Raw genomic sequence first — 14,000 nt, 5'->3', positions numbered from 1 at the left:
AAAACATATAAAAAACATGATCTTTAACATCCCACATTTTGATGTTTTAATTTTTTTAAGGATATAAATGTACATATTTTGATTCCTTGTGAATAAAATATTTTTTAAAAGGCTACACAACTTGTCGGTTTAAAGGTAGAACAATTGAAACTCTTTCTCACAACATATATTCTCAATTGTAAAAGTAAAATTTACTCCAAGTGCTCCACTTACTATACAAGTTGTTTTTGCTATAACAATACAATACCACTCCGAAATAACAAATAAGTGCATCCTCCAAGATTGATAAACAATATTAATTAAACATGTCTACTTTAAATCTTGAAAAAAAAAATGTAAGAGTATTATTTTAAGAAATTGCAGGAGGGTGGATGTAATTTTCGCACACATAAATCATCCACTTTTTATTTATAAAAAAAGTGTTAAACTTTATTTTTTTTTTGTTTTTATAAGGTTTAATTAAATTTTACTAGGACCATAAAAAACCAATGCATGTATTTAAAGATGACTTAGAAGTGGATTTGAAAGAGATGACTAAATAGGAGAACTTTTAGACAGCTTGAGTTTGTTTACGATTTTACATTGCGAATTAGGAATATTAGTTGAATTAGTACAATTACATAACAGCTATTAAAAATGATTGAATTAGTGACTAATTATTAAACCATGACAATACTTTATTCTCATATAGACTCACTAATTTCATTTTTATATGAAAATTACTTATAAATTTTATTTTTTTCTACCAGTGAAAAAACAAATAAATTTACTTTTCAAAGTATATAAATATTTCAACCTCATATATGTTTGTTATTTACCGAAAGTTAACCAGAACAAAATGTAGTTTACTTTCATTCCCAAGCTACATAAAATACACTACAACACTAAAAAGAAAAGTTACTTATAGCAGTGGGTTTTTGTTGTCATCATTGGAACGCAAATTGTAAGAGAAAAAATATAAAGAGTTTGATAAAAATGAGTCATATATTGCTAAGAGTTTATATAAGGCCTTGTAACATCTAATGCTAAGAGTCGAATCCCACGCGATATATAAATAAATAAGAATGTATAAAATTTATTGACTCAAAGAAAATGTTTAAAGTATCTTTATTTATTTGCTTGTTTGATTATTTAGAAAAAAAAATATTTTAAATTATATTATTTTACATATCTAATCTGTAGAATCTGGTTAGGATATACTTTAATTATGACAATAATATTATGATAAAGAGTGGATTTTAAATCTAATTTAATCATGCAAAAATGATTTGTAAAGTGAGGTTTGTACCCACTTATATATTATAAAATTATCTTATCTTTAGTCAATAATTTTAGGGTTAAATATTAACTTTCAGTGAATTCTGGACTTAGTCCATTTCGAAATTTTGGACCAATTTAGTCTTTCAACTATCGAAATACGTGAATTTAGTACTTTTAATCAAATTTTGTTAAGTTTATTTAACATTTCAAGCAAGTCTCATAATAGTATTTGACTTAACATTAAAGCAAAAATGTGTCAAACAATATAAACAACTCAAATACAATCCTGAAAAGCATACGAAACATCAAATAAACTTAACAAAATTTGATTAAAAGACTAAATCCACGTATTTCAAAGAATGAAAAACTAAATTTGTTTAAAGTTTTGAAATAGACTAATTTCAAAATTTAGTGAAAATTAAGAGACAAAAACATATTTATCTCATAATTTTAACATGTAACAACTCTGGAACTTGATCAATTTCACAAACCACTCCTATATTATGTTTTTGTTTTTCATAATTTTTCTTAATAAAGTGACGATTCCTTTTACTTTATTTATGATTTATGTTGGTCATTCGGTCTCATTTGGTTTCGGTTGTGACAACATGGCATGATTCCAACATTAACTATTATTAATTTTTACATTTTAACCTAGTTATTGACACACTTAACCTAATTAACCTAGTCACATTGACACACGTTAGTCCAAGCCACAAGATACTAAATATGTTGCATACTTTCTAAGGCAGCCAATTGTGTGGTAGACACTTGGTGAGTTATGATTGGCCATGGCAAAAGGGTACCTTGGTTCTTGCCATATAGGGAAGAGTAAGTACACTGTAAATTCATGTTTGCTTCTTTTAATTGGATCCCTCTTACTCCTTCATCCAAAATAATAATATTTATATATTATATGCTCTTCATAGCTTCCCATTATAAAACTTTCAACCTACAATATATTATATTATAAATATATATAATTAAACATAATAAACTTCATACTATTATTCTTTCCCTTTATGTTTATGAGGAGATGGTTTTCAGTTATGTTAACATACCACATAATTTTAACAAATAGAATAGTAATCAAGTGGGGGTAGAATTCGTGGCCCCAACTTTAAGAATTATGAGTTAATGAAACCCTAACCTTAGTCTAAAGTAAATTAAACACGCATGAATGTACTAATTAATATATTCGCTATGTGAGGAAACCCTAAAAAGTAACTTCGGCGACGACAATGCTGACTTGTACTATAAAGATTAGCACAAAATAATCAACCACAAAGGTAAAATCAAACACAAAACATGATTATACATAACATAACTCACAAATGTTTGAAAATTCATGGAAATTAATCAGCCAAAACTGAAAAAGTTAGCCAGTTCTGAGACTCTGAACTCAGATCAAACAGGTGCTTATTGCTTCAAAGATGAATATTCCTATTCTTGAATCAAGGGAGAATGCTTAGTTTGGTGTTGGTGTTTGATTTGCAGGGAGAAGTTAACTTCAAAAACTGTAATTTCTCAACTTGCAAGAAACCACATAGACCTGAAGTATGTATATATGAAAGACAAGAAAAAAAAGTCTGTGTTTAAGGCACAATGAAATCAAGTATTATAAGACAACAAAGTTATTACATATTTCATATCAGGAAAACCTTAATTTGGATTCTTGATAGATTTTTTTTACTGTTCTTCTGTTCTTATTGATTTTGTTGTTTTAAAATACATAGAAAAGACTTTTAAAACATCATCGTGGGTATATTTTTAATGTTCGACAGAAGAACAACACAGAAAAATTCCATGGACTCTAATCTGTTACTGCTTCACTGTGTAAGCATAATTTCTGTATGCAGTTTGCAGAGTTGATCATTGTCTTTGATGATGATTATGGTGTAGCTGAAGGTTTCTATATCTATGCAAGTACCTTGTGATTGGTGCAGCATAGTCATCAAATCCTAGCGTAGCCAATGCCCAGCAAATGTCATCACCATTCACTGTCTTTCTCCTCTCCTTTCTGCACTTCTCCGAAGCTTCACTTGTCACAAAGCTTATGAACTCCGACACACATTCTTGCATTGTCTCTTTTGCTTCCTTCGAGATCTTCGCATTCTGCGGCAAAATCTGCTTCATCAGCCGACCAACATTGGCTATTGGCAGCAACTGGTCTTGTTCCTTCATGCTGCACTTGTCATGTTCCTTCGAGGAACTGCCTCCAAAGCTATCTTCCATTTTTTTTTTCTTTCTTTTTTGATTTCTCGATGCCCCAGAAACTGTTTTCACTGTAACACACCACTCAGAATCAAGGACCAGATCGAATATATATAGACGAATACGCATACATGTGTTAGGCACACACACATGAAAGTTAAAGTTGTGATCTGTGTCTTGTTATTATTTGTTTATTCAGACATGTATCATGTGAAACTGTGATGCTTTTAGGAATGAAAGAGAGATGTTCCTGTTCAACTGTTTGATAAAATTCACTTCATGCATATCGAGAATTTTTTTTTATGTTTAATTATGAATAGAATAAGTGAAAAAGACTAGAAAAAAAATAAAAAAAAGGACCCTTAATCCTGATCTTCTAAGTTTTATTTATATTCGTATCTGTTCTTAAAAAATAAAGTACTTGTATATATCCTCAAAACAAACAATTTAATGGATTTTATGGGGTCAAACTTATTTATGTTCTTGGGTTAAATATTGATTTGTAAAAGAAATACCATAAAGTCCATTTACTAAATGATATTGCCATTTATGAGATAACTCTGTAAACTTTTTTCATAAAAACTTACATTTTACTAATTTAATGAATATGTATTAATGTGAAAATATCACACGGCTAATTAATTAATGGTTAAATATATCTTTAGTACTAAACTTTTATGTAAAATTAAAATTTGTTCAAACTTTGATATATTTGTGTTTCGGTACACTCAATAAGTTTCACAACGTTTATGAGTCGAGGTCAAACGAAGTTTAAATACTCCCTTCACCTTTCGATGCACCTTTTAAGGACAAAACCGTAACGAAGCTAAAACGCTCCAAAACGGACAATACCTCAAAAACATGGTAATTGTTCCTAACGTGGTGGTTCTAAAACTTAAAAAATGAGTAGATAAAGTCTTTATAACCTAATAACTATGAAACATATACAATGACATTTGAGATTAATAGTCAAATTATTTACATTATTTGACATATTATCGTGTTGTATATAAACCATTAATTAAAAGTGAAGTTTATTTAATATTAGCAAATGGTAACCGTATGAGTAAGTTAATGGGGGGTTGAGATGGTGCTGCTCTGAACCAATTGAGGCATTTTCCATTTTAATTGGAAAGTAAATGTACACAAAGTCCAAGCCAAGAATCTTTGATTTGATTGGTTTGCAAGTACTGTTAGTGATGGTTTTGGGAGTGTTTGAAACAGTGAAAAGATGAATAAGAATTAAGAATTAGGCCTTGCAAGGGCCAAGATACAAGACAATTTGATGAGTAGTGTTGGCATGAAAGATAAACAATTATAAAGGATCAATTCCACCCAACTCAATCACCAATCACCACACACTAACGTGGTTTAATAAATGATTAGGAGTTTTTAGTGTGAGGCTTTTATTATTGCCCTTTCTCTATAAAGTTGATTCAATCTAACTCAATTCTGAAAAGAAAAAATTGAAAAATATTTATTTTCATAGAATAAGGTACACAGGTTATTTTACTATATTTTGTTTTATATGTTTTGATGGAGTTTACGTCACTCCATGCGTAAGAAATTTAGAATTTAAATAAGTGTCCGAGGTTATAATAATGATATACATTGTTAAAAGAAAATAAAAGTTTAATTAATTGTTTTAACATTTAACCAAAACTAATATATTTTGTGTAGATTATAATTAAATATCATTATATTGATTTCATAGTAATAGTAATAATTACTTTTTGATAAACTAATGATACATTGTTAACTTGTAATTTGATATGGGTGGGTAGTTCAACACAAGTTTGACAATAAGTTATACAACAATTTTAATTAACTATGTTAAAATAGGTTTGAGTTCGTCTTAATAAATTTATATCTATTTCAATCTTATAAAAGTTGATTTATAAAATAAAATTTAGGGTTAAGTATGTTTTTAGTTCTTGAAATTTCATCTAAAATTAGAATTCGTTCATGTCTGAAACTTCAATACATTTTGGTTCCTAAACTTTAAAAAGAATGAGTATAGTCATTTTTAACCCGTTAATTTTTTTTCAATGTGTTTGAACACGTTTCATGTTAATATTGAAATTGTTTACACCGTTTGACACATTTCCGATTCAGTATCTGCTGGAAAATGCGTTTGACACCTCAAAAAAAGTTAACGAAATTGGGTTAAAAAGACTATATTCATTGATTTTTAAAGTTTATGGATCAAAATTTATCAAGGTTTTGACCCTGGATGGATTGCAATTTTGGGTTAAAGTTCAAGGACTAAAAACATTCTTAAACCTAAAATTCATTATTCACTCATATAGTATAATTGATGACTTGTGCTAATTGATCTCTTTTTTTTTTATTAAAAATAATACAATTATTATTATACTTAGATGTTGAGAAATTAGAGAGGATTATTCTGATATCCAGTTTAGGAAAGGATATTAACATCACTCTAAAAAAATATGATAAGGTCAATAATAAGTCATCGATTAATTGTCACAAGTTATTCATTCTAAAAAGATCAAAATTTAATTCTTATAACTCAGAACTCCTGTAGGTAGGTTCTCATAAAGAAAAATCTATTTTTTTGTCAAATTCATAGAAATTACTTAGTAAATTTCACATATTTCAACAAATTTTAACTTACAACTTTGATACTACCATTTTAAACATAAAAAAAAAAACTTTAAAAGTCTGTTCTTTTATCAAACTAATAATCCATTTAAGTTTCCATAAGTAAATTTAACAAAATAAAATCTTTATAATATTGTAAAAAACGTTGTTACATTGTTTTGTAGTAATCCTAAATAAGAACCTTTATAGTAAGCCTCAACATGTCCTCTTAGTGTTGTGCATCTTCCTTAACATCTTCATTAACATTTACTCCCGTATAAAGATAAAGTCATCGCATTAAGGGTGAGCTAACAAAAGAAAGACAAACATCATAATCACAAACATACGTCAATAATAAAATAAAATCACTCACCCGACCATACATAATAACAATGCCTTTAGACATCATGCAATCTACTAGTTGTATCAACCTACCACTCACGAAATTACTATTTTACACAATAAATCATATCATCATCAACAATCCAAATCACACAATCCACCGGTGAACTCAACATTAGGAACAATTTTCATATAACTTTGTAACCCTTACATGCAGCTTACTAGTAACTACTTATCATTAGAACAATCATCCTTCCCTGCTCCTCACAAGCATTACGGACAAGGTTTCACTTTCCCTTCTTCCCAAGAGCTTTATGTGTGAAGTCCTCCCTTTCTGCATCTCAAGTCTTACGGATAAGATTCACTTTCCCTACTCCTCTAAAGCCTTACGAGAAAAGTAAACAGGTGTTATTTCCTCAACAAAGTCCACCATCATTATTACTACGCAGAGTTACCGTTCTCACTGTTCTCCTAAAGAGACTTCCAAACGAAGTCAACACTCAATCTCACTACTAGAAACTATCAGAGTGCCTCACCTTTTGTTGAGTCACCACACACATTCACAATTCCAAACAAAGATATATAACTTTATAACGTAACCAACAATACACTACTATTTTAACAATAAACAAATTTCCAACTTTTCAACAATATTTATTGAATGTAATAATATAAATTCGATTATCAAGTAACACATAAACCCATAAATAAAGCAACCACGAGATTAACGTCAATTAACTAAAATAATATTATTTAATTTATTATACATAATCTAACTAAAGAAAAAAACATGAATACTTTTTTATTACAAAACAAAAGTAAAATAAAAGTGATCAGGTGACTTAGTAGTTAGATTAAAGGAAATAGAGAAAAAAATCATGGGTTATATGAATCAATATTTTCTATATTTAATTAAAAGATAAAAATTATAAAAAAAACTTAAAGAAGACCCCTTAAATATTATATATATATATATATATATATATATATATATATATATTTAAAACTTATTTAATGGTTGTAGTCATATATAATGAATAAATGTTATACCCAAATGAAAAGTTTAATAATTAAAAAAAAGAATTAAATTATTATATTATTATGCTGTAACATATGTTAAAATATTTGTATATTTAGAGTTTTTGATAATAAAAATTATATAATAAAAATTAGATAGGTGTATAATTATGGATCTAAAGAATTATTTTAGGTAATGTTTAGATAGATGAATATGTGTTGAAATAAAAATTAAATATCAATGAAATGTAATAGTTGTCATAAGGATAAAAATTAGTACAATTGTTATAATGAATAATTGAATCATTAAAACAAATACAAATCGTAAAATAATTCCAAGAAAACGCCTAATCAATTACAAGAAAATGTCTTAAAAACATATATGTTTATCACTTGTTAATTAAATTCAATCATAATTATAATCATATAACTATTGTTTGAAACACTCTCAAACCAAGTTATAACAAAATTACTAAATAATATAACTATATAAAACAGATTTATGCATGAAGTACAGTATGTATAAGTCTCATATACATACTTGCTTTCTTGAAATCATTTGTAAATGTACATTTTCTTACATTAATTTAAGAGTCTTATCTCTTTAGTCAGATAAATATTTTAGAGATACTACCTTTGATTTTGCTCTAAGAAAGTTCAAACCTAAAATACCGACATGGCGTTGCTCAAAAAGTTCTCTAGTGAAGAGATTTTTTTAATCATAAACGAAAAAAAAAATGATTTCATTTAACCCTCGGAATAAAGTACATTAGGATTAAGAAGCTAGTTTCACATGATGCAAGATAAATTTATCGCGTTAAGAAAAACAACAAATTGCAAAACTAAATAGAATCGTAATGGTTAGTACTAACTAAAAAACACGTTTACATGAGCTGAATTAACAATCTCAGAGAAAAGCACACAAAAAAATAACACTATTTTTAGAATTTCTTTTTTAACAAAGGCACACAATAAGGAATGTAAAAACAGTTCACTTTGAGCTGATATTTATTTATTTTGTTCAATTTGATCTTAAGCCGATATCTGTTTTGAAATGCAGTTGTCAGCAGTTTTCTTCCCTTGTCACAAACTTGCTAGATGAAATTTCTGCTATGCATCTTATTATGAGAAGCACCAACATTTACTGCATGAAATGAGTTTTCGAAAGTTCCTGGAACATAATTCAGAATGAATTTCATGAAAGGGATAATTTAAGGGAAAATGTAAAAAAAAATATGTAAAAGGGAGATATTTTAAGAATATGTGTTAGAGAGAAATTCATTCTGAAAGTGTTATAGTAACGGCATCAGCAGTGTAAAGGACTCTTGGTGCACCAATTCTTCATCTTTTTACTCATTCTTCCATCCTTTATATGTGGTTCTGATGTAACGTTGTTCGGATACGGACACCGGTACAGATACGATACAGACACAAATATAGAGATACGAAATACAACTAAATTGAGAAAACATAGAACATGGGATACGACGTGTATATACATATTAAGTTTGCAACTGTCAACTAACACATTGTCAACTAACATAAAAAATAAATCTAATTTATCTATCTAATATCTAATATTCAAAAAGTAGTAATAGAATAAGATTTGTTCTTTATTTTAATCATCAAAATCATGTCAAAGATAAAAAAATATCTTTCAAATTAGACATAGTGTGTTTTACAAGTATCGTACGAGTGTCGGTGTCCGATACGTGTCGGACACGGAACGTCAGTTATGAGGCGTGTCGGAGCATCATAGGATGTAACAGAGTTCTCCTGGAAACAAATAAGTACCAAGGATCTCAATGATGAGTTGAGATGAATAACTAGTCGAGATAGTAAGTCAACTCCTCCTCATTTGACTAGACAATGCTGTGAGCATGAAGGGCTTGATTTTCCACTTGAAATCACTACTCCCAACTCAAATGTTTGTGCTAAGCTTCTTATGCTTCAAACATTTATAGCACCAAGTAGTTGAACTTAGATATAGCAAGCAGGAAGCAGATAAATTTTAACTCATGAGTTAACAATCTGAGAACTGCCTCATGCTGCACCAACCTCCTCTTTTCTTTGAACACTAACTTTTTCCTGGTACAGCTTTAATAGTTCACATGATTCCTCCTCAAAACATGTCACAAACCTTTCAAGAAATACCTGTTCAGAAACAGAAATTGGGGTAACAAAGCTGACCCTTTTCTTCAAGCCTTTAGCAAGTAAATGCTGGACAACAAGAGCCCTAGGAATGACTGTCTTTTCCATACTCAACCCGAAAATCTTCGGAAAATGGACAAGTTCCAAAGCATCCCGACCCAACTGATTGACCCAGAAGTTCATCACAACATTTATTTTTTTAATGGATGTCAACATAACGTGAGGGTGCCTCTTAAACGCTTCAGACAAGGCTTCATCCGACCAACCCCATTTCTTGAAGGTATCAACTTTCTCCTTCCACAGGGGAGGACTAATTCTTTTCATGGCCATCATCGCTACAGCAAATATTGCTTTTGAAGGATCAAACCCCAAATCCTTTACTTCCTTCACCAACTTAACCATATCATTTGAGGCAAACACCGCATGACTACGGTTCCCAAGCAATCTTGCAATGTTCGATTCTCTCACTCCATTCTCTTGCAGCAATCTGATGTTGTGTGCCAGAAGATTGCAGCGAGAGAACAATAAATTACCAAACATACAACCAATAGTCTTCACATCAGATTGCAAGAACTTATATATCAATTCATAGGTTGGAACTATCTGATTCTCCAGGCTTGGACCCAGTACTGCAGGGTACTTATTCACTAGGTTAACAATTTCAGAGCTAGATACACCCTTTGAGCTTAAAAATTCAAACTTTGGCAATACCCTTTTGCATGGGTCACAGGAAAGCAACCATGGTAACCTTCTAACCATAGATTTTATTTGCATATTAGAGAAACCGTGATTTCTGAAGAACCTGATCACTGCCTCGGGCTTTTCTGGGGTCTGAAAACAAATATTGTAGGAGCTAGATGTTTTGGAAGCAGATTCAGGGGAGAACCCAAAATTGTCAATGAGGTAGGATACAGCGAATGAGCGTGATTTTGAAGTGATCGTGCGGTAACTAAGAGAAAAGAGGAACGGGTAGTGGTGGATAAAAGGGTAAGGTAGTGTTGCTGTGGAAGTGACACATTTCAAGTACAGAAGTTTATTCAACATGGTGATGAGGTGAAAAAAAAAAAAAAAACCTAAACTTTTCAAATTGAAGAAAATTACTCAAGGTTGAAAAGGCAAAGAATTGAAGGACGATGATGTTACCTGAGAGCTTGGTATTTTTCTCCAAACCCTTTTTGAGACAGATACAAGCATTTGCACCAAACCTGATTCCCTCCTATTTTTTTCAGCTAGGGTTCCGATGGATTTCTGATCTTGGAGAGAGAGACAAAATAAGAGGTGTGTAGAGGTAAAAACTGAGGAACCCTAATTAAAAAAAAAGGTTAAATTATTCAATTGGTCCCAAATTTCGTATGAAAATTTGAATTTGGTCCCTCAATTTGAAAAAGTGTTAAATAGATCCATAATTTTGATAAGTTGTCTCAATGAAGCCCCTTCCGTTAAAATGGCAGAAACGACGTTAAGAGCACAGTGATGTGGAAATGGTAGACGGAACTGAACAGTGAAGTGGCATATTAAATGTGGTACACGTGGAATTTTGAAATGCTTTAATAAATAATTATTTTGTGAAAACTGTGTGGAAAGTTATTAAATGATGTAATAATGGGTGGTGGGAAGCTGAAAATTGAAGAAATGGGTGGTGGGAAGCTGAGTATAAAGAATGTTGAACAAATGGGTTGTGGTGGGAATAAGAATGTAGAAAAGACTACTGTAATGAGGTCTGTGGTGGCAGAAGAAATGAAGAAATGTATGAAGTCAATTGAAAACACTGCTGCTGAGGTCTGTGGTGGAATTGCCCTGTAATTCCAGTATTTGAAAGGTCTAAAAATCGGAGATGCATTAGATCGCCCATAGTTTCAGGTACCTCTTTAAGGTTAACACAACCACAAAAAGATAAAACGTGTAAGCACTTCAACTTAAATATCAACTCAAGCGTCAAAGTCTCACAATACCAAGACCAAAAAGATATCCTAGTTACAGGCAAAAATGTCCGTAGCCTTATTGCATCATATAAATTCTCGTACGTACTCATTACATGATACTCTGTAGTCATCATTAACAAATGAAATGTGGCGTGTTTCCTTCAATGTTCTCTTTGCTCTATCAACTCCAAACCTGAAACATATGTCACCAGAAATATATTTTGCCAAATCATTAAGAAGGTCGTGCATGACAAAACATGATTTCAAGCCTCCGCTGGATTGTTGAAAGAAGCACCTTGATAATAGAACACTATGATTCCACTACAAACACTATGATTTCAGTTGTTCGAAAGCCAACTTTCCAGCACAAAGATCCCACACCCTCACGATGCTTCTGCGAACCACTCCTTCGTCCAATTTCAAAAAACGCAGGAAAACCCTAGACGAACTCTGAAGCCCCAATTTCGCCAATGCCCTTTCTGTTTTATTACATCTTGATTACAGCATTTAGTAAATTCCAACAGCGTTTTTGGAAAAAAAAATTACTACAGCATTTAATAACTTTCCACACAGTTTTCATAAAATAATTATTTATTAAAGCATTTCAAAATTCCACGTGTACCACATTTAATATGCCACTTCACTGTTCAGTTCCGTCTACCATTTCCATGTCACTGTGCTCTTAACGCCGTTTCTGTCATTTTAACGAAAGGGGCTTCATTGAGACAACTTATCAAAATTAGGGACCTATTTAACACTTTTTCAAATTGAGGGACCAAATTCAAATTTTCATACGAAATTTGGGACCAATTGAATAATTTAACCTAAAAAAAAGAAAACATTATTTAATTATTTTATAATTTTCCAATCCATCAATAAATCTTTAACATGTTCCTCCTCTCTTTATTAAAAACTTATTATACAGAAATAAATATAACAATTATTATAAAATTACATGCAATCAAACTCCAATTTTTTTAATCATAAACAAAAAAGTTGGTTTTATTCAATGCTAGGAAAAATTATATTAGTTTGAAGCATCAAAATGGAATAATTATTTTTTTTAAATTAGAAAATGGCACAAGTCTTAAAAACATTTACAAAAATCGATAAGTTCTGCAAATTTACTATAACTTTATTTACAATAATTTTTTTAGTAAGATTAAAGTTGTACCAGATTAAAGTCATATAAGTTTAGTGTCAGATTTCAATTTATTATGATATAAATTGATTATGATATAAATTGAAGACTTGATACTTACAAACACAGTATAACTTTATTTAAAAGAAGTTTTTAACAAAATTGAAAGTAAACCAGCTTGGTACGACTTCGATTGCGTTATAATTTTATTTTTTTAAATTTTAATTAAAGTCATATAAATTTGGTATAGAATTTCATTTTATCGTGATATAAATTAAACTTGATACGATTTTAGTATATTATAACTTTTCAAAAATTTTAATTGAAATTGTATCACCTAGACATAATAAAATTGTATTAAAGTCACACAGCTTCTTCGTAATGAAGTAATATTTGACGTGACTTATCCATTTTTTGCATATTTTTAAAAACTTGCATCGTTTAGTAATTTAAAAACAAAAGGCTGTGTTTAACAAAGGCACACAATTAGGAATGTAAAAACAGTTTACATTAAGCTGATATTTATTTATTTTGTTCGATTTCATCTTAAGTGATATTCGTTTGAAATGCAGTAGTCAGCAGTTTTATTCACTTGTCACCAACTTGCTAGATGAAATTTCTGCTATGCCTCTTACTAAATTTCATAGTTTTAAACAGTCCAAAGAGGATTATGAGAAGCACCAAAATTTACTTTATGAAGTGAGTTTTCGAAAGTTCCAGAATGAATTTCAGGAAAGGGATAATTTAAAGGAAAATATAAAAAATGTAAAAGGGAGATATTTTTTGAGTGTGTTAAAGAAAACTCCATTCTGAAATGTGTTCTAGTAACAGCATCAGTGTAACAACATAATCGCTGGTGCATCAATTCTTTATCTTTTTACTCATTCTTTAATCTTTTATCTGTGTTCTGAAAATAGTGGACAAATGCAGCTAATAAAATAGAGTTCAGCTGCAAACAAAGAAGACAAGTACCAAGGATAGAGAGATGAATAAAAGTTGGAGTCTAAAATGCAGGGAAAAAAGTGGTATCACATACACAAACTTTCCAAACTAAGCATTCAAACCTATATCTAACCTGAATAAAACCAGAAAGATGACATCTTTGCACTTAACAGGCAACTCCTCGTGTAACTAGTTATTCTGATCTTAAGAGGAGAAAACACCCTCAACCATACAGGGACTAAGATGTCACCAAGTTTTTTTTTTCAAGGACCTACTTGTCTGAAAATAAGTGTTTATTCAATCTGAAAATCATACACACATATAAGAGAAACAACAAACTAACTAGTACATGTACAAGTAAATAGCAAAGTGATTATAATACAGTGCACAAAATTGACAATGAGTTT

The 14,000-nt window shown here is 30.2% G+C and overlaps 2 protein-coding genes across 2 annotated transcripts; both read right to left on the bottom strand.

Annotated features, from left to right (window-relative positions):
- Positions 1 to 2,645: 2,645 nt before the first annotated feature.
- LOC114164543 (nuclear transcription factor Y subunit B-5-like) lies at positions 2,646 to 3,540 on the bottom strand. Its single transcript, XM_085667208.1, has one exon. The coding sequence runs from the start codon at positions 3,493 to 3,495 to the stop codon at positions 3,133 to 3,135; it is 363 nt and encodes a 120-aa protein (XP_085523334.1). The 5' UTR covers positions 3,496 to 3,540; the 3' UTR covers positions 2,646 to 3,132.
- A 5,381-nt stretch (positions 3,541 to 8,921) lies between these two features.
- LOC114162568 (transcription termination factor MTERF15, mitochondrial-like) lies at positions 8,922 to 10,849 on the bottom strand. Its single transcript, XM_028046498.2, has one exon. It carries the CDS (start codon positions 10,630 to 10,632, stop codon positions 9,481 to 9,483), a length of 1,152 nt encoding a protein of 383 aa, XP_027902299.1. The 5' UTR covers positions 10,633 to 10,849; the 3' UTR covers positions 8,922 to 9,480.
- Positions 10,850 to 14,000: the final 3,151 nt, after the last annotated feature.

The sequence above is a fragment of the Vigna unguiculata genome, chromosome 9 (assembly GCF_037176805.1).
Source record: "Vigna unguiculata cultivar grain cowpea cultivar isolate G323 ecotype 2 chromosome 9, ASM3717680v1, whole genome shotgun sequence".
Taxonomy (NCBI): domain Eukaryota; kingdom Viridiplantae; phylum Streptophyta; class Magnoliopsida; order Fabales; family Fabaceae; genus Vigna; species Vigna unguiculata.
The sequence above is the reverse complement of the archived record's forward strand: the minus strand, read 5'-3'. Positions and strand labels throughout refer to the sequence as shown.

Excerpts from the sequence above, each read along its gene's own strand:
- LOC114162568 (XM_028046498.2), bottom strand. The coding sequence starts at position 10,632 with ATGTTGAATAAACTTCTGTACTTGAAATGTGTCACTTCCACAGCAACA.
- LOC114164543 (XM_085667208.1), bottom strand. The coding sequence starts at position 3,495 with ATGGAAGATAGCTTTGGAGGCAGTTCCTCGAAGGAACATGACAAGTGC.